The 24,332-nt window shown below is 37.9% G+C and overlaps 3 protein-coding genes across 9 annotated transcripts; all 3 read left to right on the top strand.

The window, feature by feature from the left end:
* On the top strand, window positions 297-4,589 carry LOC109713807. Of its 5 annotated transcripts, none has more exons than XM_020238031.1 (12): window positions 297-434; window positions 524-694; window positions 960-1,035; window positions 1,149-1,259; window positions 1,530-1,646; window positions 1,771-2,130; window positions 2,596-2,906; window positions 2,992-3,091; window positions 3,177-3,236; window positions 3,410-3,496; window positions 3,908-4,048; window positions 4,127-4,589. In XM_020238031.1, exons 2-12 carry the CDS (start codon window positions 609-611, stop codon window positions 4,454-4,456), a joined length of 1,779 nt encoding a protein of 592 aa, XP_020093620.1. In that variant the 5' UTR covers window positions 297-434; window positions 524-608; the 3' UTR covers window positions 4,457-4,589. The 5 variants fall into 5 exon arrangements, with proteins under 5 accessions (XP_020093620.1, XP_020093618.1, XP_020093619.1 ...); XM_020238029.1 differs by having other exon boundaries at window positions 297-454; XM_020238030.1 differs by having other exon boundaries at window positions 297-694.
* LOC109714130 lies at window positions 7,923-20,203 on the top strand. 3 transcript variants are annotated; one of them, XM_020238574.1, is made up of 17 exons: window positions 7,923-8,309; window positions 9,879-11,779; window positions 12,486-12,707; window positions 13,232-13,545; window positions 13,752-14,182; window positions 14,268-14,320; window positions 14,431-14,538; window positions 14,622-15,290; window positions 15,381-16,280; window positions 16,372-16,466; window positions 16,773-16,881; window positions 17,073-17,250; window positions 17,949-18,016; window positions 18,390-18,502; window positions 18,623-19,456; window positions 19,678-19,786; window positions 19,870-20,203. In XM_020238574.1, exons 2-17 carry the CDS (start codon window positions 9,889-9,891, stop codon window positions 19,884-19,886), a joined length of 6,111 nt encoding a protein of 2,036 aa, XP_020094163.1. In that variant the 5' UTR covers window positions 7,923-8,309; window positions 9,879-9,888; the 3' UTR covers window positions 19,887-20,203. The 3 variants fall into 3 exon arrangements, with proteins under 3 accessions (XP_020094163.1, XP_020094162.1, XP_020094161.1); XM_020238573.1 differs by having other exon boundaries at window positions 14,622-16,280; window positions 19,678-19,762; XM_020238572.1 differs by having other exon boundaries at window positions 14,622-16,280.
* LOC109713805 (DNA-directed RNA polymerases II, IV and V subunit 9A-like) lies at window positions 20,916-23,534 on the top strand. Its single transcript, XM_020238008.1, has 4 exons — window positions 20,916-21,034; window positions 21,166-21,241; window positions 21,888-22,046; window positions 23,107-23,534. The coding sequence occupies exons 1-4, from the start codon at window positions 21,006-21,008 to the stop codon at window positions 23,188-23,190; spliced, it is 348 nt and encodes a 115-aa protein (XP_020093597.1). The 5' UTR covers window positions 20,916-21,005; the 3' UTR covers window positions 23,191-23,534.

Raw genomic sequence — 24,332 nt, 5'->3', positions numbered from 1 at the left:
TTTACATTTTTCTTTCTATGGTTGGAAGATAATTTTCAATATTTACCTTAATAAAAATTTTAAAAAATGAAAAAAAAAACGAATGCCAAGTGCCAACTATCAATTTTTTTATTATTATCTGTCATTAATTATATCTGCAGTAAAGAATCCCTGACCATTCGCGGGGACAATGCATTCAAATTCCCCACTCCTGTGGCCCTTCCTCCCTCTCATTAACTCCCTTCATTCAAATCCCAACAACCACTGGCCCCTCTAGCATCTCTACAATACCTCCTTTTCGCTCTAACCAACTTAGCTATTATCTACTATTTCTTTATTCTCGCCTTCTATGGAAACTAATTACTCAACAACTAATTTAAGAGCTCCTCATTTAATGTCTAACCTCAACATTGTTTGCTGCCCAAGAATCTTTGCCTGCAACACTGACTCTCCCAGTTAATACTAACAGAAATAGGTAAGCATCGGATACCGATTTGCCTACCTTTGCTCTCGATATATATTTTGTTTTTTTTTTATGGTGCAGAATAAGTACATGGATTTTGATGAGAGTTGGTGAGATCCGAGGGTAGGAAAAGAGAAGAGGAAGGGAAATTATGTAAGGAGAAGGAATGGATGGAAAAGGAAGAGAAGAAGAAGCTTCTAAGGATGTAAACATGTTATCTGGTTGTTCTTCGCATCACCGGCGCTCGCAAAGGTGAGCTTCTGTACACTAGTTTCTTTGCTTCTTTGGGTTTTTGATGTTACGCTTTTCCCTACTATTTTAGAGGTTTAAATCATGCCGAATCAACTGCATTAGCAAGGTTAGACATTACTATGGTTTGCAATAAAGTGCAGTATTAGAAAATGACATTGAAAAATGATGTGCAAGATAGTTTAATTTCCTCAAGCCGAATAATTGCATCTTTTCCCTGCTGTACTGCTTGTCTATTACAGTGGATTTCACAGTTGTTCTCTTTCAGTGCTTCTGATAGGAACTTGGATCTGTTGAAACATGGAGTTTCGCACTGCAGAGGTAAAGAATGCAATCAATCTCAGGTGAGACAATTGATCAACTGCGCATTCAACAAGTTTCTTCAATTAATATCCTATCAAAAAGCTTACACAACTTCTTTTTTTTTTTAAAAAAAAAAATCTTTTTCTAATTCCAGGATTTCATGAATGTTGAGAAATCTCGCGGAACTCACGGTTCTGTTTATCACGACTCAAGCGATGCTTTGATAAAGGCTTCACCTAAGCACCGCAATTCCTTGGAGAACGATGTAAGGCTCAAAACTTCTATTCAATTTTAGGCTTTTCGTTGTTGCCTTATTACTGATGCAATATCTTCTCGTATAAATTGTGAAAATTCTGAAGCACTTTCTCTGGTTGCTTCTGAACACAAATTTCTATAGAGCGGAAGCATCACAACGGAAAAGAGACTTTTCCGTATACAACTTCCTAGAAATCAATGTTCTTCGTAGTTGTGAATTAGTTGTACAACATTCAAGTTGCGCGAGAATTTTCTAAAACTATTCTCCGTATTTTAATAGATCAAGCAACTTCAAGTGAACTTGCATCAGGAGAGATCCATCCGTACCATGCTTGAGAGGGCGATCGGCCGAGCTTCTAGTACATTATCTCCAGGACATAGGCATTTCTCTGCTCAGGTATATATTCTTTTGCATGCATCATTAAGTAGATCATAATTTACACTCAAGAAACTAAACTGGTTCAGGAAAAGTTTGAAAAAGCTATGCGGATTAACCACTCTCTTGCTCATTGTTTCGTTAGACAAGGGAACTCATAGCGGAGATCGAGCTACTTGAAGAAGAGATAGCACATCGCGAGCAACACGTTCTTTCTCTGTACAGAAGCATTTTCGAGCAATGTGTTAGTGGGCCTTCGTCAGCGCAGAGTTCAGGCATGGCTTCTCCTGCACACACTAGCAACAAATCGAGGAAGCACCCGAGCATAATATCGAGTGCGTTTTGCTCGTCAAAGAAGTTTCCCCTGCAATCTTTCAACATTCTTCCTTCCAAAAAGGAGTCCGAAAAGTGCAGGGTGTTGCCTAAGCCCAAGACACGGCATGAATCTTTATCCGGTGAAAACTTGAGTATACGTGCTGGAACCATTTCTGCAGATGCAAGGAAGGTACATGAATGCACATTATGATGTATTTACGATATCTCGAAGATTTCTACTTGGCTTTTTCTTAAATTTTATTTTCTTTTCTGATCATTTGACATCCTTGTTTTCCTAAATGATATAGGAATGGCATCCTTGAAGCGAATTCGACGTTGAAATAGCACCTTTTTCTGTCATCTTCTTTTTGCATATCAACCAACATTTGCTTTATCACTGCTGAGAAAAGAATAGAGTAATTTTATTACTTCACTACAAATTGAGAAGTGCATGTATCTTAGTTTGTCAACAAAGCCATTGAGCTAAATTTTGTTTTACTCTCATCATTGTGCTTTATATTGAAAATGAGCGGTCGACTCTATAACTTGCTGTTTCTTTTTTGTAGTTCCTATGAATGTTTTAAATATTCTAGTCGAACAATAGCAAATTTGACGAAATTTGGTAGTGTTGTTTCTTTTTCTTTTGTATGAGAAGTTGCCTAATGCTGGAAGAAGTTGTTTGGCCCGTACTCTAAAAGATCATCTCCACCAATGCCCGAACAAAATATCAGAAGAGATGGTCCAATGCATGGCTTCCATATATTGTTGGATGCGCAGCGACTCATCAGAGAAGACCGAAAAAGCCCGATCCCCATTCTTGTCTAGATCATCTACCAGTGTAGTGAACTCTCGAAGAGGCAACGGCGACGAACATGTCTGGTCTAACAAATGTACGGTGGAGATCTCTTCGATATCAGCTGACAAAAATCACTTGTCGAATGCATCTCAGGCCATAAGCAGCTACAGGTAGGTTTAATAATATTTTTGCAGTAAATACGTACTGTTAGAATTTACGATGAATGACTAATATTTTCTCCCATTTTGTATTTAGGTTGCTAGTCGAGCAGCTTGAGAGAGTTGATCTCAGTGTGTTGGAGACCGAAGCTAAATTGGCATTTTGGATCAATATCTACAATGCTCTCATCATGCATGTAATTGTCGAATATTTTCAAGTGATTCCTTTAGCTTACATCTGTTTTATGTGTTATGTAATTGTATCTGCTATTTGATCTGCAGTCATATTTAGCGTACGGTATTCCCCATAGTGCTCTGAGAAGGATGGCGCTGTTTCATAAGGTAGTGAAAACCTTCGTCTTTAATTACATCTAAATAATGTTCCTAAATTGACGAAATATGCTGCTTGTGCGTATAAAAAGGAAAGGGATTAGGTCTGAACCTTGCGTTAGACATACCAGGATTGTGCTTTAATTGTAGAGCTGAATCTGAAAACAAGTTTATATATACTACAGGCTGCGTACAACGTTGGAGGGCACATCGTGACCGTCAATTCTATAGAGCATTCCTTGTTATGCTGCCGCACTCCGCGAATTGGTCGAGTATGATCTAAACTCATTTCCATCAAACCTACTTCTTACAGCAGATTTCATATTGATTTCTCCAACTCTCGGGACAAATTTTATTCTCAATCTTGGCTTTGAGCCTTTCAGCAAGAGGCTTACTTTGGCAACTTTAGGCTTCTGTTTGGCACAGGACTATTCAAGCTTGTGTTTGAGGCTGACAAATCGAGTTAATTTTGCATCTAATTTCAGTTTGAATCTGGCTTTGACTCTTCTTAGTGTCCATTTAGTTGGGCTTCTTAAAATTTTTCTCTACTCGAGAAGCAGAAGCTAAGATTGGACAAAAAAAATGATGCTATTTTGCTCATCTAACGCCATTTTAACTCTTACTGTAAAGAGTTAACTAAGTTTCTCAACCTCTAATGTGTAACTTAAGCACTATTTCTGCAGTGGTTCGAAAGCATTCTTTCAACTACGATGAGGAAGAGCAGTAGCGAGGAAAAGCAGCTTCTCGAATCAAAGTGTGGTCTCTTTGATTGCGAACCTCTTGTTTTCTTTGCATTGTCTACTGGAGCTTCTTCTGATCCAATGGTAAATGATTAACCTCTTTCAGAAACACTACAGCATTTAAGCTAATTCCAAATTCTCAGCGACTTCCTTGTGATGCAGCTGAGGTTATATACTGAAAAGAATGTGATAGATGAGTTAGACAAGGCCACAAAGGATTTCCTTCAAGCTAACGTGGTCGTCAAGAAATCGAAGAGAGTTTATCTACCCAAGATTGTTGATAGGTACGCAAAAGGGGCTTCTCTTAGCTGCGATCAACTTCTTACATGGATATCAGAGAACGTCGACGATAAGCTGCACGATGCGATCCAGAAGTGCTTAGATTCACAGAACAAAAAAAAGGCCTCGCAGATCATTGAATGGTTGCCTTATAATACAAGGTTTCGATATGTCTTCGCAAAGAACTTGACGGAGAAGACATGGTGGGTATGAGTTTTTGTTTTTTTTCCGCTGACGGTCCTGAAATTTGCAAAAGTTTTGTAACTGACCCACAGAACAAATGCTGTCGTTGTAAAGTAAATCGCGATTCCTTAGTGCCAAGTGAATTTCTTTTTTCTCTCCGCCAAATCAAGCGTTCACGAACTACACATGCATTTTATGCTTCAAAACTTTAGTATCTATCTTTAGAGTCCATATGCTGAAGTAATTTTGGTCTGCAAGTACTGCACAATTGCAATTGCCTGAAGTCCAACTTTGCACCCCGCCATCTGATATTGCACTAGCGAGCTGCACTGGAGTTGGAGCTCCGACTTTGCGGGCTCAGAGGCAGGACTTGAATCGGCACGAAGTCCTGAGTTCCGCTCCGAGTTGAGGTGTCTAAGCCAAAACTGATTTCCTATTCATCCACAGGTCTGGCTTTTAGTTAGTTCAAAATCAACAGAAGAAGCTTCGGATACTGGTTTATTCAGGTCTTAGTTCATTCTAACCTCATCATATCGTAAACTCTAAAAGATTTCTGTTTACCAAACGCTCCGAAGAGATGATTGTAGAAGCCATGAAGCACTTACTGGTCTTTGCATGTTCTTGGCCAAAATGATATTTGGAGTTGCAACTCCATTTGAATTATCGGAGCTCAAGTTCAATCACAACAACAAACCTCATTCACTGATCCAAGATACTATTTAATCAAATTAAATCAAATCTAAACTATCTCTAAAGCAAGTGACAAAGGGTTTGGTGGTTGATATCCGAGGTTCCAAATTCGAATCCTAGTTGATTCACATTTTCAACTAAATTTATTTCTAAATAAAATAAACGAAACGGGTAGCGTGCTACCTATCTCTCTCAAAAAAGCTTCTTAATTGAAGAAAACTGAATTTGACTCAGCTAAAAGTTTTTTTCACATAGTAATAATTAAGAAAACTGAATTTGACTCAGCTAAGTTTTTTTCACATAGTAATAATTGATGCAATAAGTTAAAATAAAAGATCAATTGTGGGACAATACGTTAGCTCGCGAACTCACATCAAAAGTACTTTAATTTCGGAGCAGAGAAAATTATATATAAAACCACTATTAATGAATATATATACTGACCGACTGTCCCTAGCGCAAGTGGCAAAGAATTTAGTACTTGATACCCGAAGTCTCAAGTTCCAATCCGACTTGATTCACATTTCTATTTAAGCTCATTTCTAAATGAAATAAAAGAAGTAGGGAACATGCTACGTATTTCTATAAAACAAAAAGAATATATATACTATGTGGTCCTGTTCAATTAGAATTTAGAACATGTTTCACTTTTTTTTTTTCTTCTTTTAATGTGTGCCCAGCTTTGTACCTCAAAGTTTTATATCCGAATAGGATTAACTTAAAACTTATATCCAATTAAAATGAAGCCTTGTAACAGATCTTTCATATAAAGCTAGAAGGATCGGATGCCGTCCATCTGAACCGATCTTTTTCATCTGGCCATCCAAGATCGTACCCAGTTTTAATATCCGTTTGGCTCAAAGTGACTGTACTGTACAAATGTACAATCGACAGTGACAGACACATCACATTACTGTACCTTTTTTATTTTTCTTTTTCAAATTTTTCATTTTGGTAGAAATGTATGGAAACCCCTCAACTACCAGCAATTCCAAACCAAGAAACGGTACAATCCGGAGCGCACATCATTAATCTCCATCAATTCGACGGATAAGATCTTTTACTAGCCGTGTTCGAATGAACGACGTATACGATGTACTCTCTATTTATATAACATTTTGTTTTTTTGAAATAGTGATCTCAAAGACTTTCTCAAATTTTATTTTATTTTGTTGAAAATTATGTGATTTCAGCCAATTAAATTAAAAATTTTATGAAATTGATAGATAAATCTATCACATTTAATAATTTAAAACTTTATAATAAATACAATTTAATTAATTAACTTTCCTGTTGATAAAATCCAGAAGCATCATCATATTCCAAATCTCTCTGGCACTGTTTGAATTAGGGATAAAGGGACCGAAACGTAAATTTTTTATCCAAGAATAATAGTTTTTGGATACCTGAAATAAGCTGGTATAACTATCCCTACCAACATCTTTATTTTCTCTATAAAACTATCAACTATTTTTCTTATTTCCGAGAACAATCCAATTTTCATCCATACGTTATTTTTCTTATTCCCATACTTGTACATATCTCTGTAATAGTTAGTTCTTGCTTATATTCGAACCAAACGAGGCCTCCGTGAAAGTCCTGGTTGGGACACAATTTTAGATCATTTAGATATACAAATGTGTGCCTGACCAGATAAATTAATTAACCAATAATAGCTAACTGAGCAAGAAAGTTTAATAAAATGTTTTTATTGTAATTATCTATAAATCTTAAATTTTTAAAAATAGAATTTTAAGGAGTGTCAATTAAGATGAAAAAACAAAGTTAATTAAGGCAATGTTTGGTTCAGGAACAAGGAAAAATAAGCTCTTGTCCACCCTTTTATTTTCAAACATAAATTTTCATATCTAAAAAGAAAATTGTAGTTTTCTGGTTCATGGAATAAACTGGTATAACTCGGTGTAAGCCTGAAACTGCTATTTTTATCTTTTTTCTGAAACAAGCTTGTTCCCAAATGAGAATAAGATTAATTAAAGTCCAAATTTAATTTTAATTATGATATTATATTATTAATTAATCTAATTAATAAATTTAAATTATTATCTATTGCTTAAATAATGAAAAAAATTAATTAGCTAATTAATTATTAATAATTTAATATGTTTATCCATAAATTAATATTTATATTTATCAACCATTAATATTTGTATTACTCTAATTAATTTTTTTTTACTTTTATTATCTTATATAATATTCATAGCTAGTAAATTTATTTTTATTAAATTATTTTTAATTAATATTTTGATGTTAATTAATTTTATAAAATAATTTTAATTTAAAATTATAATTCTTCTCTCTCTTATTCCAGTCTTACTATTCAAATACTATTTATCTTATTTTCAGAAATAAATTAATTTCCTTCCAAACATAAAATTAATTAGTTCTTATTTATATATAAATTTATATCTATTTTCAAAATAAATAGTTTCGATTTATATTCGAACCAAATACAGCGGCGTAAAGAGTTGCAATTTTAGAATTGGCCCATAGTTGAGGTGTCTCTTTACATATTTTTTTGTCTTTATTTATTTATTTATTTATTTATTATTATTATTATTTTTGAGTAGTTGGATTCCAAGGACTGGTACAAATGGGCCGCATCCAAACGGTCCATACAAAACTTCCTTGGAGCCCGAATAAAGAAGGATGACGTCATTCCCCGGCACGTGCGGATAAGACATTGGGGGTGTGTAAAAGCGTAATATTCGGACAAACCCATGCCCCCTTTCGAACCGCCGCCCCCGTTCAAATCCTCAAGTTTCGATCCTAATTCGTCGGCTCCGAGCACTAACGCGTGCGAGGCGAGGCGAGGCGAGGCGAGGCGAGCAAAGAGGGAAAAAGAGCGTGTAAAAAAGAAAGAGAGAGGAGTGCGAGAAAGAAAAGGGCTTTTCGTCTCCTCCTTCCCCACTCTCCATCTCCACCCCAACCCTCCCCTTTCGATCTCGCTCCCCTAATCCTAATTTCCCCCTCAAGAAGCCGCTTCTCGGAGAAGCCCTAATGGCGGGGGCCCAAGAAGCTAGGGTTTCGGGCGCGGAGGGGCTCCTTTCGACGCCGCTCATGGCCCGCGGGATATGAGCCCTCGGATCGCCGTGGGATTTGGGGTCCGGAGCTTCAAAGGACAAGATTTCGTCCACGGATGGAGGGTCGTAGAAGCCTAGGCGATTTCTCCCCGGTACGCGCTTCTTTCTCTCTCCACACTCCACTCTACACTTGCTGCTTCCGCCACGTACCTAGCTTCTTTGTTCTGCTTAGGGAGAAACTTAGGGTTTTTGGTGTGCTCTTTTGGACGGTGCGCCCCGTCTGGTAGCTTGTTGGGGTCTTTATCGATACCTTTTCTTTCTATTTCTTGAATTAGGGTTTCGGAGAAATATATATACCCAGGAAGTTTTTTTTTGTTCTTTAATTGTATTTTTCCTCGATTTACGTTTAAACGGATATTTATGAGGCATGCAGTTTTAGGGATTAACTTTTGTTATCATAAACCGCTGATGCTCTCCAAGAAGCAATCTAACAGTGAGGGTTCCTCCAAATTCAAACTTTGCCTTTTCATTTCTTTCCATATTTGTTGAGAGAGATGTTGCGCGATTTAACAGTGACGGTTTCGAGCCATGGCCTATCATTGGGTCGATTACTACCCCGTAGTCCAGCGAGAGGGGGAGAGAGGGTTGGATTTAACAGAGAAAGATGTCACCGCTGGAGCCAAGTAATCGGGCTATGATGGAGGTGAAAGTAAGGCAAGGATTTCCTCATATGCAACAGTGGAAAAAGATGTCTGAGGAGATAATTGGTGTTAATGAGGAAATGTTATAAGGAATAGGGAAAGCGGGTTTCTTTCCAAGAAGTTTTAATGTTTATTTGATATTTCATACTAAACAAACGGCAGGACTTGAATTGGGTTTTTCTTGGTAGCTGTCCAAGCTTGCTTGGTCTTCAACCTATCCGGGTTAACAGGATGGTTAGCTCAATAGGGTGGTTGCAGGTGTGCTTTGGTGGATCCTCTTCTATATAAGACCTTTCAGATCAACATTATGTAGCCATAACATAGAGATTAAATTGGTATGATACATAGATTTGTCTCATCACTGATAAGTGAATTAAAAATATTTTCATTAGTCCGCTAAAAGCAATACACGTAATTCAAATGGTGGTTTTGTAGTTTTTTGTTGGAAATATTCTTTATTAACTCACTTGAATGTAAATCACTATGCCAGCGATTTGCTAAGAAATACATGCCAAAATCGACATATTCATTGGATAGTGAAGCCTCGAATGTTGTTCTTTTTCAGCAGACAAGTATAAAATCAGTATGAAGTGGTTTTCTGTTAAGGTCTAAAGTTGTTTGTGCCTAACGGGTTGATTGAGGTATTAAGTCAAATGAGTTTAGGCTATTTGAGTATCATTGTCACCGTTGGTTCTTTGTGTTAACCTGGATGATCATCCGAATTTGGCTGGGTGACAGTAAAAATTCTATTAGGTATGACATTAGAATTTTTAATTCTTTTTTTTAATTCCGTATTGTCATTTATGTTTATTCTGCTTACTTGGATACTTGAAACTATTTCGATTGGTAAAAATTGCTTTTCGTATGGACGTATTAACTCTTATGAAACTTTCTCAACTTTCCTGGTTATGTTTTTGATTCTTACTGTTTTACTGTGTGCACAATGCACATGGTTAGCAGGCATATTTATAGCTATTTATTATCTTTATATTTAATTGTTATATTTTTTTGATGTTGCAGGCATACATCAATGGATTGTGATGACAATGACTTTCAGAGCCAAAACTTTCAGCTAATTGGGGAGGACAGCAATAAATCTCCGCCCAGTTTACGGCCATTTGCTGTACCGAAATTTGATATCGACGAGCAACTTCAGGTTCATCTTAGGTTTGACAATCTAGTTGAGACAGAGGTTTTGTTTGGCATACAAGGTCAAGGAAACAATTGGATTGAAGACTTCTCACCTGTAAGCAGTGCAATAGAATTTAGTCCAAGTGCAGCTGAATCTTGTTCACTATCTAGGACCAATAATGTCTGGTCTGAGGCTACTTCCTCCGAATCGGTTGAAATGCTACTGAGGTCAGTTGGAGATGATGATATGGCACACAATAAGGATGGCACTAAGGATGGAGATGCACATGATCGACTGAATGGGATAGATTGCCATATGGATCCCTCATGCAGACGTGATGTAGCATTAAGTCAGCCTCAGGTTAAAGACATTTCTCAAACTCCTCTGGACGAGAAATCTGGATATGAATTAGGTGAAAGTTTGTTGCGCGAGAAGTCAAACTCAGATATGAACTCCATTGCCGAGAAAGGCACCGTAGATGACAAGTTGGCTTCATCTTCCAATGATACATCAAGAAGCTGTTTAGTTGTTGATGAGTATTTTGAGGTGTTTGAGGATGAGAATCCTTTGGAAGATACTTTAAAGGGCAAAACTGAAGGAAATAATTCTGACCCTTCTCCTCTATCTGTTGATAATCAATTATTTTCTGAGCAGGTAATGAAACTCCAGGAGATTCATAGGACTTTTGCAGATAATTTGCATCCAAACAGGAAGCAAGAAGCTAAAAGTCAGGTTGCCTCTTTTGATGGTGAAGGTAATCAGCATTCTGAAAGTCACACTGTTGAAGCTGATCTTTGCAACATGAAATCTTTGGGATCAATTGAATTGCTGCAGAAAGGAACCAATGAATCCTTATTATCTGGGAGCTCTGATGGATTATTGGAATCTATTGCTTATCCAGTAAAGACTTTGAGCAAAGATAATGTAACTCACACAGAAACTGGCCTGCACGCTGTGGAGATATCTTCTTTAGATGTGGAAGCAGATGTAACTATGTCAAAGCATTCAGTTGTGGATGGCTGTGCAAATATTAGTAAGCATTCTGATATACGTGAACAACATGAAGATATTGGCCATTACCAACCCAACTATCATTCAAGGGATCCTGTTTCCCATACTGAGGACCCTCTTTCAACAAGAGATGCTGGAGTAATCAAAACTGGAGAAGAAAGTGAGCTTAATTCTAATAGGGAGGTTTCTGGAGAAAAGCAAGACTCCAGGGGCCAGGTTGCCAGTGGGGGCGAGGACGCTATTTCAAAACCAGGTGTTACAGTGCAAAGCCCAATCGAGGTAGATTTAAGAAAACATGAAACAGAGACCGAAAGAGAGGATGTGAACGACTTCCCCGCTGATCCAATGACTTTAACTTGCCAGAATGCTGTAGTAGCTGTATCGATGAAGAGTACTGAAGATGAAGATGCGAAAGAAACTATTGATAAAACTGAAATTACATTTGATGCATCAGAAAATGTTATTCGTAAGGAAACTTCACCTTCTTTACCTGATGACTTGGAATTGAATGATTTATCTTCTAGCAACAAGAAGTCAGTCGAGACGAGTGACATATCTAATTTGGTGACTGAATCTAAGGATGGTCACTTGAGCACTCATATTTCTACTACAGGAGAAAAAGATGCAGAATTGCCCGTTAGTTTAGGTCCCAGAACATCCCAAAGTGAAAGTTCCACTGTTATGGAGGAAATGAAGTGCCTATCTGAAGCTCAAAGTACAAAGACTGTAACAGTCATGAATAGTTCATCACCAAGTAATTTGATTCAGGATAATTCTGGTAAATGCATGTTCTTTCTTCTGCTTGGTCTTTGTAATATATATATATATATATATATATAGAGCAGGGCTGCTGTGCTCTCAGGAGCACGGAGGTCCGTGCTCCTGAGCCATTTTCGATGATGGAATTTTCGAATCGACGATCGGCTCCGTTAGACTTGATCTAGCGCATTTGAAGTTTCTAGAAAATAATTTTTGCGATTTTTTGATATCATTTACCTAGTGATCGAAAGGTTTCAAAATCCATAATTTTTAATGGTTGATATCTGCCGTTTTCAAATTTAATGGTGTAGAAGTATTCAAATCAGATGAAATTTTAATACAAAATTCTTTATACTATCTACAACAAGATCAATATTTCTGATCGAAAATTTTAGTGCTATATCACCACTTTTTATAGGATTTTTATTTTCAGCCGTTAAAAATTATTGATTTTGAATCCTTTCGATTGCTAGGTAAATGATATTGAAAAATCGCAAAAATTATTTTCTAGAAACTTCAAATACGCTAGATCAAGTTTAACGGAGCCGATCGTCGATTTGAAAATTCCATCATCGAAAACGGCTCAGGAGCACAGAGAGCACAGCAGTCCTACTCTATATATATATATATATATATATATATATATATATATATATATATATATATTCTTTCAAAATGATGTTAAATGTATTGTCATGATATCTGATATGTATCCTTTTGAGCAGGAGTTGTGAGCGACAAGCTCGATTCTAGTAGGCCCTCCCTTAACAACTTGACTGCTCCTCCCCAGACATATTCTGATGATACTCCTATGACAGTGGTAGTAGAGCAAGAAGTGGAACGGTCATCTTTATCTGTATCCGGTTGCATTGAATCGTGTGATAAGAATGCGGAAGTTGCAGTAACTTCAACTTATTTAAAGAGTTCGTTGAATACCCAGCCATCAGGTCAGTCATTAATGCTTCCTTTTTTGAGGAAACTATCTTGTAGGAAAAAAAAAACTTTTTACATCGGGCAGGATTATGTTTTCCTTTTCATGCAGAAGATAGACTGTGATTGTTGCTTCTTTCCTCCTGAGGTTTTGTTTGTAGATCATCTGTAGGCTATCCTATATATATCGATCAGGAATGAGTTCATGATTTGAACTGTAGGGAAACGGCATCAAATCAGCCTGTAAATACTGTACTGTTGGAGAAAACATGAACTAGGTGTTTTGACTGTGTGCTGTTCAAATTTTTTTTTTTTCTTCCATGTCACGTTGTGATTTGGATTGACTTTAGTGGGTAGGAGCGAATTTGTTGTGTTGGTGGGCTTTCAATGAGAACAGAAGATATTCATAATAGGCTACATGTAGTCTATCATGGGTTATCCCTGTGAACAGAAGATATTCAGAATAGGCTATTTCTCTTCAGTTGTTGCAGATCAATAAGAGCAGATTTTGACTTAGTTTTGCTGGTTAATTTTGGTGCAGGTGATGTAGTGGACAGTCCAAGTTCCGCAGAACCTTTTTGTGGTTCGCCTACAGTTATCAGTTCCAGTAAACCTTCTCAAGATGAAAGGGGGGAGGGTAGCAAAGAATTGTCACAGTGTACATATCCTGCTTTAGATAATCCGGTTCAAATTTCTGAAACTGGTCAAAGATCTAAACCGGAAAGTCCTACATCTAAAGATGATAAAAGCTTTTCCTTCGAGGTTGGATTGGTACCAGATGCAGATGCTAAAGATAATAATACCGGCAATGAGTTAAAACCTTTTCCCAGTATCAAATCCAGTGAAACTACTGTGGTACAACAACTCTCCCTCTATCTCTCTTTCTCTCTCTCTCTCTCGTGTGCGCTCGCTCGCTTGCACACACACACACACCCGCACACACACACACACCCGCTTAATGTAGCTTGGAATCACTTTCTATTCGAATTGTTATTTGATTGTATATCTGTAGGCCTCTAGAATTTTATTAACCACAATGTTCTCAAATTTCAACTGCTAAGGTTTCAAAAAAGAACTCTGAAGGACACCATTTGCATCCTGAAGTTGGAAGTCTTCCTAAAAATAATTCGGAGAAAAGTGGTGGAGATAAGAGTAAACGGGCATCAGGTCGTTCCTCCAAAAGGATGAGTTCCTCTACAGTTGCTGCTAAAGAGACCTCGCAGCGAAAGCAGATGATAGAAAGTAATAAGAGTCCATTGAGTGCTTTGCCTATTGCTGAATTCACAGGCAACACCAAGCATTCGAAGGAGAAGCAGCAACATCCAACTACTGAGAGCAGTAGGATCAAAGCCTCCTCTTCTCCAGTTGGCGAGACATCTAGTTTGCCAGACTTGAATACTTCAATTTCGTCTGCAGCATTGACGCATCAACCCTTTACTGATTCACAGCAAGTGCAACTGCGTGCACAAATCTTTGTTTATGGATCACTTATGTGAGTTTTTTTTTTTTTAAACCTCTTATTGAAAGATTGTTTCCCTTTGATCCATCATTGAGTCATGTTAAATTAAATGGTGCAGTCAAGGAGTTCCCCCAGATGAGGCTTGCATGATATCGGCCTTTGGAGAATCAGGTTAGTACATTTTGTTTAGTAAATGGCTAATTTTATCTTGGTATAGTGTAAAAAGTATGATAGATAATGCTATTAAAAGAGGCAGAGATTATAGTACTATGCATATATAGGTGGTGGAAGGACTAAGTGGGAGGGACTGTGGCATGCTGCTGTTGAAAGATATCAGAACCAGAAGTCTCCTCTAAGTACTTCTGAAACACCTATTGGCTCCCGGCAAGGTAATAAAATATTTTTTGATTTTGGAAGTTCTCATATTCTTTTCGCAGAATTGTATAGTGTTTTATTGGTAAATTACCTGCAGGTGCTCGGATTGCTGAACAAGCCTCAACTAGGGACGGTGCTGGTAAAAGCAAATCCTTGAAGTCAGCTTCTAGCCGAGGCGTAAGTAAAGCTATGCCGTCCCCTATATTATTCCCCCCCGTGTCTTTGCCCTCACCATCATGGGCTATGCCTTTACGTGATAATTTACAGTCAAGTGTGCCAAGAGGCACCCATCTAGATTTCGGTTTATCTCCATTACATTCATATCCAAGTTCACAGATGAGGCAGTATGCGGGCAATGCTGGACCTTGGTTTTCTCACACCCCCCGCCCTACTTCGTGGGTTCTTTCATCGCAAAGCTCAATATTTGAAACTGCCTCCCTGGCTGTACCTGCTGCTGAAACAGCCAAAGTAACACCTCCTAAGGATTCATCTATTTCACCTGCTCCTACTGTTCAACTTGTATCACCCAGTACTCTGCTATCCAACCCAGTTTCCGCAAGTGTTTCTGCTGCCTCAGTTGTACAGGTTGAAACACCGAAGAAGGCAGCCATTTCTTCTTCTAAGAGTGCAGCTAGTACTCAGAAACCAAGAAAGAGAAAAAAGGGTGTAATTACCGAGGAGCAGGAGCTGATCAGTGGTGACCGTCAAGTTCAAACAGAACCTGCTTCTGCTGCTCTTGCTAGTAACCAGTCTTCATCTTCACCAGGTCTTATTTTGTCTCCTAGTGGTGCCCCTCAAGTTCGGACAGGACCTGCTTCTGCTGCTCTTGCTAGTAACCAGTCTTCATCTTCACCAGCTCTTATTTTGTCTCCTAGTCATCCGAGTAAGGTTGTCTCTGGTGGCCTTGTTCTTACTACCTCTCAGATTACTTCTTCTAATTATCCAATAATAGGTGGTGGGGGTACTGAGCAAAGGCCCCATATATTTGAAGAGATCTTCAATAGAATTGAGCAGTCAAAAAAGCAAGCACAAGAAGCTGCTGCACATGCTGCTGCAGCAGTCAGGCATAGCCAAGGCATATGGAGTCATTTGGCTACACAAAAGAACTCGGGCTTAGTTGCAGAAGCTGAAGAGAAACTTGCTTCTGCTGCAGTTGCAGCTGCAGCAGCAGCCTCTGTTGCGAAGGCTGCAGCTGAAGCTGCTAAGGTTGCATCCGAAGCAGCTTTGCAGGCTAAGATGATGGCTGATGAAGCTATAACAACAGTCACTCCGCAAATCTTGGAAACTGGACAACTCGATGTGGGTAAGAATTTGGCAATGGTAACTCCAGGTTCAATCTTGAAAGGGAAGAGCACGGCCCCTGGCTCTTGTTCGATCATTTCAGCAGCACGAGAAGTTGCTAGAAAAAGGGTTGAAGCCGCCTCTGCTGCCAGAAAACGGATGGAGAACTTGGATGCCGTATTGAAAGCTGCAGAACTTGCTGCTGAAGCTGTTTCACAAGCAGGAGTAATTATTGCAATGGGAGATCCTTTACCTCTAACTATAACTGAGTTGGTTGAATCTGGGCCTGAAGCTTATTGGAAGGCTCACCCTTCGGTAATCGAGAAACCTTCAAACATCTTGCAGCTGCAGGAGACATCAGGTGCCAAGCCAGCTAATGAACAACCATCAAATCAGGAAGAGGTAAAGAAATTTGCTGGTGAGGGGTTACTTTCTGCTAACAAAGAGTCCTTGCGGTTGGAAGAAAATCAAACAGGTATATTGCAGCTTTATTTTATGTGCTAATGTCGACCGCTTGAACATGCTGGTTGGCTTTATGTTTTATTAATTTGAGAGTTGATTTGCAGATATATTAGCCAACATTCCACTCAATAGATCTGGAGAAGATTCTTCGCTAGGAAGCCTTAAAGGAAATAGCATCCGAAAGGGATCTCTTGTTGAGGTTAGTTAATCTTGTAATAAAACCTGTCTTCTTTCCACCATAGTAAGAAGTGAGGTTTAGTTGAGTTCCTGTATTTGAAGCTTAAAAAGTTCTATTCGTTGTTATTTTATTTCTGTTATACTATTTCAGTTTGTTTTTGTGGAAATCACTCTGGTAGTGTTTCCTATTACCTGTTTATTGGAAAACAAAGGAGATCTGGTTTTGGAGTGGCCTAACTTTAGATAAAGTTCTCACGGCAACATTTACTCCTTGTAATGAAGATTTTGAACCTGTTGCTATTGCCTTACCTTGTGCTAAATATGTCAGGTTGCGGTTGATGATGATGGTCTTAGAGGAGTTTGGTGTTCTGGGAGCGTTCTTGATATTAAAGATGATAGAGCATACGTCTGCTATAATGATCGTCTTCCTGATGATGGTAAATACTTGTTAATTTGCGGCTACTAGTCTTTTTTTTTCATTTGGCCCTTGCAAAAACCTTTGCACCTGTTGGAACTTTTGGCAATTGGATTTTTTCCCCCCATCAATTGCAAGTGGTCTGACGGTGTGTGTTGCATTTTGCAATAATATGGGATTCATCAGACACTCAACGTCTGAGTTGTTTTGTAGGGTCCGGTCAGCTTAAAGAGTGGATACCACTAATGGATGACAGTGACAAGCCACCAAGAATACGTGTTGCGCATCCAATGACTACTACAAAATTTGAAGGAACCAGAAAGCGACGCAGAGAGCTAGAAAACTATGCTTGGGCTATCGGAGATCGAGTAGATGCTTGGATAAGAGATGGGTAAGATGTTTTAGTGCAATTTTTGATATTGTTCTGAGGTGGTTATAAATAACAATTTATGCAGCTAAAACTTTTAAAAGGTGTAGTACTTTCTAAACTTGTAGATTTGTTTGATACCAAAATCTGATGTTCAAATGACCTATAGCTAAGCATGATTTAACTTTCCATATCAGTTCCATTTAGAGTTCTGGTTTATGAAGTCAACTCACTATTCCTCGTGAGTCTTTGTTATCAATTGATTGGGCTGGATAGTCTGATTAGAGGTGACTTGGAGGCAGGAAAAATAAGTTGGAAAGCGAAGGAATTTTAGGAGAGGAGCGAAGATGAGGCAAAAAGTTTCTTGGTCTTTCTCCAAAATGAGCAGCAATACTTTCTAGCTTTCCCAGGAGCGAAGATGAGGCAAAAAGTTTCTTGGTCTTTCTCCAAAATGAGCAGCAATACTTTCTAGCTTTCCCACTAAATAGAAATGGAGAAAATTGCTTATTATTATTATTATTATTATTATTTTTCTCTAATCATTTTGATACCTTCATCTGATTTTGTCTTTTTTCCTATGATCATTCTACAACACTGACAAAGAGATAGTTTTGAATGGCTGCATTAGTTTGTTCTCATAATGTGGGCTTGCACTTCTCTGTATTAATCTTTATAATTGGATAACTTATCCTCTCCTCATTTATGTTGCTGATGATACTCAGTTGGTGGGAAGGCACTATTACTGAAAAGAGCCAAGCGGATGAAACAGAGTTTACTGTTCACTTTCCAGGTAAATGAAGTGAACTGTAAGCTGTGTCCTTTTAATTTTCTATAATAATTTGCTGCTTCTATTTGATGTAGTAGCAAAAAGATGTAGCGGTATTTTGTGTTCATTTTTAAATATTATACCGTTCTGGCTTGTAGAGACTTTTTTTCTTTTGATAATTCATGCATTTTATGTCTTGTAATTATCAAGAAAAGCAGCTGAAGCTTTTGGTATGAGAAATAAGTTACAACCGGAGAACCAGATAATCCTGTTACTTGTCGTCACAGATTAAACTGATCAATATGCTGATGTTTTTCAATGGAAGTGGTTTGCCATAAATTAACTGACGAAGGTTTAGTCATTTATTTACTACTTTGCCTTTGGATCTGTTATTCAGCTGGCAATTCACTGGTGGTCAAAGCATGGAATCTTCGTCCATCCCTAGTTTGGAAGGATGGCCACTGGATAGAACAATCTCGTGTGAGAGATAAAAACACCAAGCCCTATGAGGTTTATTCTACTTACATATTATTCTCGAATATTTTATGTATATCTTTTTCTGGTGTAGAGCTTGCTTCAATGCGAATTTTTGACAGACCCATTTAGTTAATTCTAATATTATTTAATCAGGGTGATTCCCCATATGAGAAACGTCAGCGGCTAGGGCAGCTTGAATCTGAGAGTCACCTTGATAATTCAAAGAAACCAGAAGAGTTTGGACACTTTAATGTATCCGAAAAGGATAGAATTTTTACCATGGGAAAGAATGTAAGAAAGGAGGACAGTACCGGTGCACTAGGAGTGAAGAGGACTGGCCTGCAGAAAGAAGGATCGAGAGTGGTCTTTGGGGTCCCTAGACCGGGAAAGAAGAGGAAATTTATGGAAGTAAGCAAACATTATGTTGCAGATAAGGCCGACAAGACCGACGAAGCGAACAATCCTATCAAATTTGCAAAATACCTGATGCCACAAACATCACGTGGTTGGGGTGCTTCAAAAGTTGACCCAAAAGGAAAGCGATCTAGTGAGCCCAAGCCAAGGGTGGTCAAATCCGTGAAGTCCCAAAACAGTCAGGGTAGAATCAGTGGCGAAAAGGAAAATTTGTCTGTCACGACTATGTCTGCTTCAAATGTTGGTGATAGTGCTTTCGGTTCTTCTTTTAGCAATCAAGGCAGTAATCTAGAAAAGAAGAGTGCTCTGGATCTTGGCTCTTCTCGCAACAGTGCTAAAACAACCGATGGTTCGCTAGTTGATTCTAATGTCGAGCCTTCAGTGGGTCATCCAGCATCAAAGAAGAAGCCATCTACCCCTTCTGAGCCTGAGATTGGAGGTGGCGGAAAGCTCACTTCTGCTGTGGAGACATCCACTGTAAATGAACACAAGGCCTTTGAAAATTTTGGAAGAACAAATCTTGACGCAATTCAACCTCGGAGATCAAATCGCAGAATTCAACCAACTTCAAGGGTAAGCCTTGCTACGCCTCTTGTTTAGTTCCAATGTTGTTGTGAACGTTGTTGCAGTCCTATAGAAGGTATCATCGGGTATCATGCCTTCTAACTGTGTCCTGTTAATGATCTTTTAATGTAGTATCAGACACTAACTGTGCTTTGATTTGTCTAATCTCTCATCGGTCTACACTTGCCAAGTGTTTTTCTTACATTTCTTGATTGATTTAACTCCTGCAGCTATTAGAGGGCTTGCAAAGTTCTCTTATCATATCCAAGATTCCCAGCGTTACACATGACAAGGGCGCCAGGGGTCAACATAGAGGTGCATCGTCCTCGTCCTCGCGTGGTGACTTTTTAATTCGAAAGTTTGGATCAATTTTTTGTTTTCATTATAATAAATCGCCATACTAATTTTGAATGCTGAAACAGGAAGCACTTTTGGCTGAGAGGAGGCGCTCTATGTTGTTTGTTGATGTAGAAGCTCTTTTTGGAAGTGATGTTCTCTTGGATCTTGTACATAACATAATACAGATGTTATGTTTGGAAGTAGAAAGATGTCTCATATTTTTAGGTGTAAAATGTTGTAGCCTGCTTAAATTTGTATTGTTACTTTAGGTACCAAGACATTCTCTCTTCTTCAAAAGTTATTTATGTGCTGAACCTTTTCACCCCTAATTTAAACATCTAGTACTCAATAGAACAGAAGAATTGACTCTTGGTTTGTTTTCGTTAATTTCCTTAAATGAGTTGCTGATTCGCTGGAGCCATGAATTTGCACAAATTGCTGGTATTTAGATTTTTGGGAGAGGTGCCTACTTGCCGTGAGATAAGGTTTTCTTTTATAATAATAGCAAAAAATACGTGGACATTTTTGTTTCTTATAGCTTTGTTTCTAGCTAGTAGTACATTTTCCTGTCATCTCAAACTAAACGCAACGCCAGAACAGCCGAATTTCTGTTCCAGCTAAGTTTGAAAAACAAGATTGTGTTCGGTTTCCTGGCGCAAAGTCATTTTCTTTTGAAGAATGTTAATCAAATTTTGATTTTTTTGGTTTCTTTTATTATTTTTATGATTTTTATTGTGAAAATGCACAAACCTTTTCTAAACTATGGCATATCAAAATGGGTGGCTAACTTTTATTTCGATACTAGCTTCTATCATATTATTTATTTAGGTCTTTTCAATTTTTTTTGTTTTTTCAGTTATCAAGGATGAAATTACAAATACTGAGCAAGTTCAAAATCTGAACTATTGAAAGGTTAAAAAGGTCCGATAATCGTGGACTATCCATTAAATTTTACTCCCAAAAAAGAAAATTAGGAGAAAATTAAACAAAAGAAAGCCTCCGCATCATGCAACCCTGCATATTTTTTTTCACGTGCCTATCACGTGATCTCCTCCGTCCTCTCCCACGCGAGGTCCCACCGTCGCTGGCCCGCACCCCAGATATAAATAAAACTACGGCGGTGCAATTCCGATTATTCTACTGAAAATCAAATCAAAGTTTTTGTTTTTTTTAAAAAAAAAATAAAGGCGCACGAAGGCCCACAACAGCAACAGGAGCCATGAGTACGATGAAGTTTTGCCGCGAATGGTTCGTGCATTAGAAAAATAAAAATAAAATACAAAATAAAAAAGCTCTCACACACACCCCCTCTTCCTTTTATTCCCTCTCGGAATAACTATTCTCTCCTCTCTTATTCCCCCTCTACTTATGTTATTCAGCAACAACATACTGTACCCCAAGGAGGATAGGGAGCGCAAGATCCTTCTCTTCGCATGCCGCAACTGCGAGCACCAGGTCTCGTTTACGCCCTAAAACTTTGCACCCTTTCTCCGCTTCTTTTGCCCTGGATTGGGATCTAGGGTTTCCTTCCCCGGCATTGCTAGGGTTTTCCTTCTTTCTCGTGGAGTGTGCTCGAGTTGATGAAATTGTGTGGCGTGGGGGATATCCAGGGAAGTTTTTTTACTTTTTATCCGCAGTATTTTTAGGGGTTTTTTGTGTGTGTTGAAGAGTGTTCTAGCTATGTATAATTTGATATATTTCCTCGCTTGCAAAAGGTTTGGGGGAAGAAAAACCATAATTCATAGCTAAGGAATCATGATTTGGAGTGTTCTTCTCCAGTGTTTTCTAGATTCTCTTTTGTGAGTTGTAATTAGCACCGAGTAAGATATATATTGTTGCTTGTGAAATTGGAACAAACTTGTGTTATCATTAACCTTTTGTTAACAAGCTAAGATATTCGTTGGTTGTAGTTATGTTTGTTTGCCTGCTCAGGTAGAAATAATAGATTATAGAAGCAATTGCATCAAAAAAAGAGAGGAAAAATTATCTTTTATTTTATCTGGATTTGTGTTAGTTTTCTCGATCTTGTTATGTCATCACTTCACGGAGTTGCTCATCGCATCCAAATGACGAGGCCTATTCATTTTCATCAACTGTGCAGGAGGTTTCTGACAACAACTGTGTTTATCGAAACGAGGTACTCCACTCTGTTGGTGAGCGCACTCAGATCTTGCAGGATGTGGCATCAGATCCAACGCTTCCTCGAACTAAAACTGTCCGATGCGCTGCTTGCGGTCACCCTGAAGCTGTATTCTTCCAGGTTAGCCCTGTTGCCACTTCCAACATTTGATGTTGCCTAGTGATTTTTTTTGTCAATTTGAAGAAGCATAACATATGAACCGAAATGAAAATGCAAGTTTATTTTTCCTCATGATTCATTTTAGAGACTTTGTATTTCGTTATGAGAATACCATCAACTATGAAGAAAGCAGATTAAAAAAAAAAAAAAATGTTTGTGCTTCTATCCAAGATCATAATTTTGGTTTTATTTCTATTTGGTTTTTTATTTTGTTTGTTTTTTTTTTTTTTTGTGAGTATGGTGATAGAGTACTTAACAGCTGAATATGAAGCTTAATTCCAAGTTTCAAATATTGCCTGCCATTCTTATAGCTATAGTTTGTGTTTGAAATGATAAATTACCAAAAATCGTCTATATTATTCTGGTGATGTCAATCAATAGTAGCGCGCCGTACAGGCTTTACATCACATAAAGTGCCAGGCTTGGCAGAATAACTCAATAGCATTAGCAGAATCCTAATGGCTAAACCATATTACTCACGATGTCCCAAAATAAATACGAGCGACAATGATTATATGCTTTTAATCAATGTTGTGCAGTGGCGCCAATAATTATCAGGTTGTAATATGTCATATTTCAATTGCTTATGGAGTATCAGGCTGAATTTGAGATCCTGTGTTAACGCAATGAACACTAGCAGGAATAGGGAAACTAAATGCTCATTCATTGTCCTGTGCCACGAATTTTTTATCTCGCCAAACACAACTAGATGTTTATAGCTCATGATACGGCTGATACAGCACGTGTAAATGAACATTTAAATATACCTATCATTATTCATTATTTGTCTTTTTTTTCCATGTTCAGTAACCCTACAGCTTTCTTCTTACTCCAATATTTTTAGATGTTGCTTTAGTACCATTCTATCATGTCCTTTGTCTTAGTAATTGCAAACAACCTGTGAAATAAGGGGCATTAATTGATGCCTTTGCATGATTAATTGACAGTGCGTCACTACTCGAGTTTACATTGGTTCTCTTAATTATGTATTTTTGTGGTTCATTTTGTGGATAATATGCAGGCCCCGTCCAGAGGAGAGGAAGGCATGACCCTTTTCTTTGTTTGCTGCAACCCCAACTGCGGCCATAGGTGGAGAGATCAGTGAGATCATCTCGTTTGTTGCTTTGGGCTCTACTCTGTTATGAGGTAACATTAGGATCCAGTAATGACAAATTCCTTTTTTTTTTTTCTTTCTTTTTTGAACCTCCAATCAAATGAAACTTGGTAGTCATATTGGAATGGGACATAGATTACTGAATTGTTTCGCATAAAATTGAACTATAGCAGATCGGATCGTAGTTAAAGGAGCTAGTTGGTTTTTATGATTTCAATACACAGGCATCTATTATATCTTAGCGAGACTCTGGGAGCGAGAAGGAACTTTCCTCTTCCTCTGTATTCTGAAGTGTGGCGTTTTTATCAAAATTTAAACACTTGAATGTTGTTTTATATCGTCAAGCTTCAATGATCATATATATATATATATATATATATATATATATATATATATATATATAGAGTCTCCGTATTTCGATAAGTACTGAGGCCCCCGTACTTGTAAGTTGTTTTCGATGATAGGACGTTCAATTCGACGATCGGCTCCGTTAGGTATGATCTACCCTATTGGAACTATCTAGAAACCAAATTTTAGATTTTTTTGACATCATTTACTAAGCGATCAAAAGGTCTAAAAAATGACTATTTTAACGGTTGATGTGGCACATTTTTAAGTTCAACGGTGTAGAAGTATCCAAATTACATGAAAATTTAATAGAAAATTCTACTTAACATCAGTAGCAAGATCAATACTTCCGATTTAAAAATTGAATCCTTTATCACTGTTTTTTATGAGATTTTCATTTTCAACCGTTCATTTTGAGACTACTCGTTCACTAGACAAACGAAATCAAAAAATTATGAAATTAGGTTTCTAGATAGTTCCAATAGCGTAGATCAAGTTTAACGGAACCGATCGCCGAATCGGATATCCCATCATCGAAAACAACTTACAAGCACGGGGCCTCCCGTACTTTCGAAAGCATAGGAGCCTAGCTCTCTCTCTCTCTCTCTCTCTCTTTCTCTCTCTCTTTCTCTCTCTCTATATATATAGAGAGAGAGAGAGAGAGTTGAGCTAGAATACTATCGATAGCAAACCGGCACTTTTGCCACCCATTTGTTTTCGATGATGGACCTTCCAAATCGACGATCGACACCGTTGAACATGATCTATACCACTTGAATTGTTTA

This window comes from Ananas comosus, linkage group 8, assembly GCF_001540865.1.
Source record: "Ananas comosus cultivar F153 linkage group 8, ASM154086v1, whole genome shotgun sequence".
NCBI classification, from domain to species: Eukaryota; Viridiplantae; Streptophyta; class Magnoliopsida; order Poales; family Bromeliaceae; genus Ananas; species Ananas comosus.
This window is presented reverse-complemented; position numbering and strand designations above follow the sequence as displayed.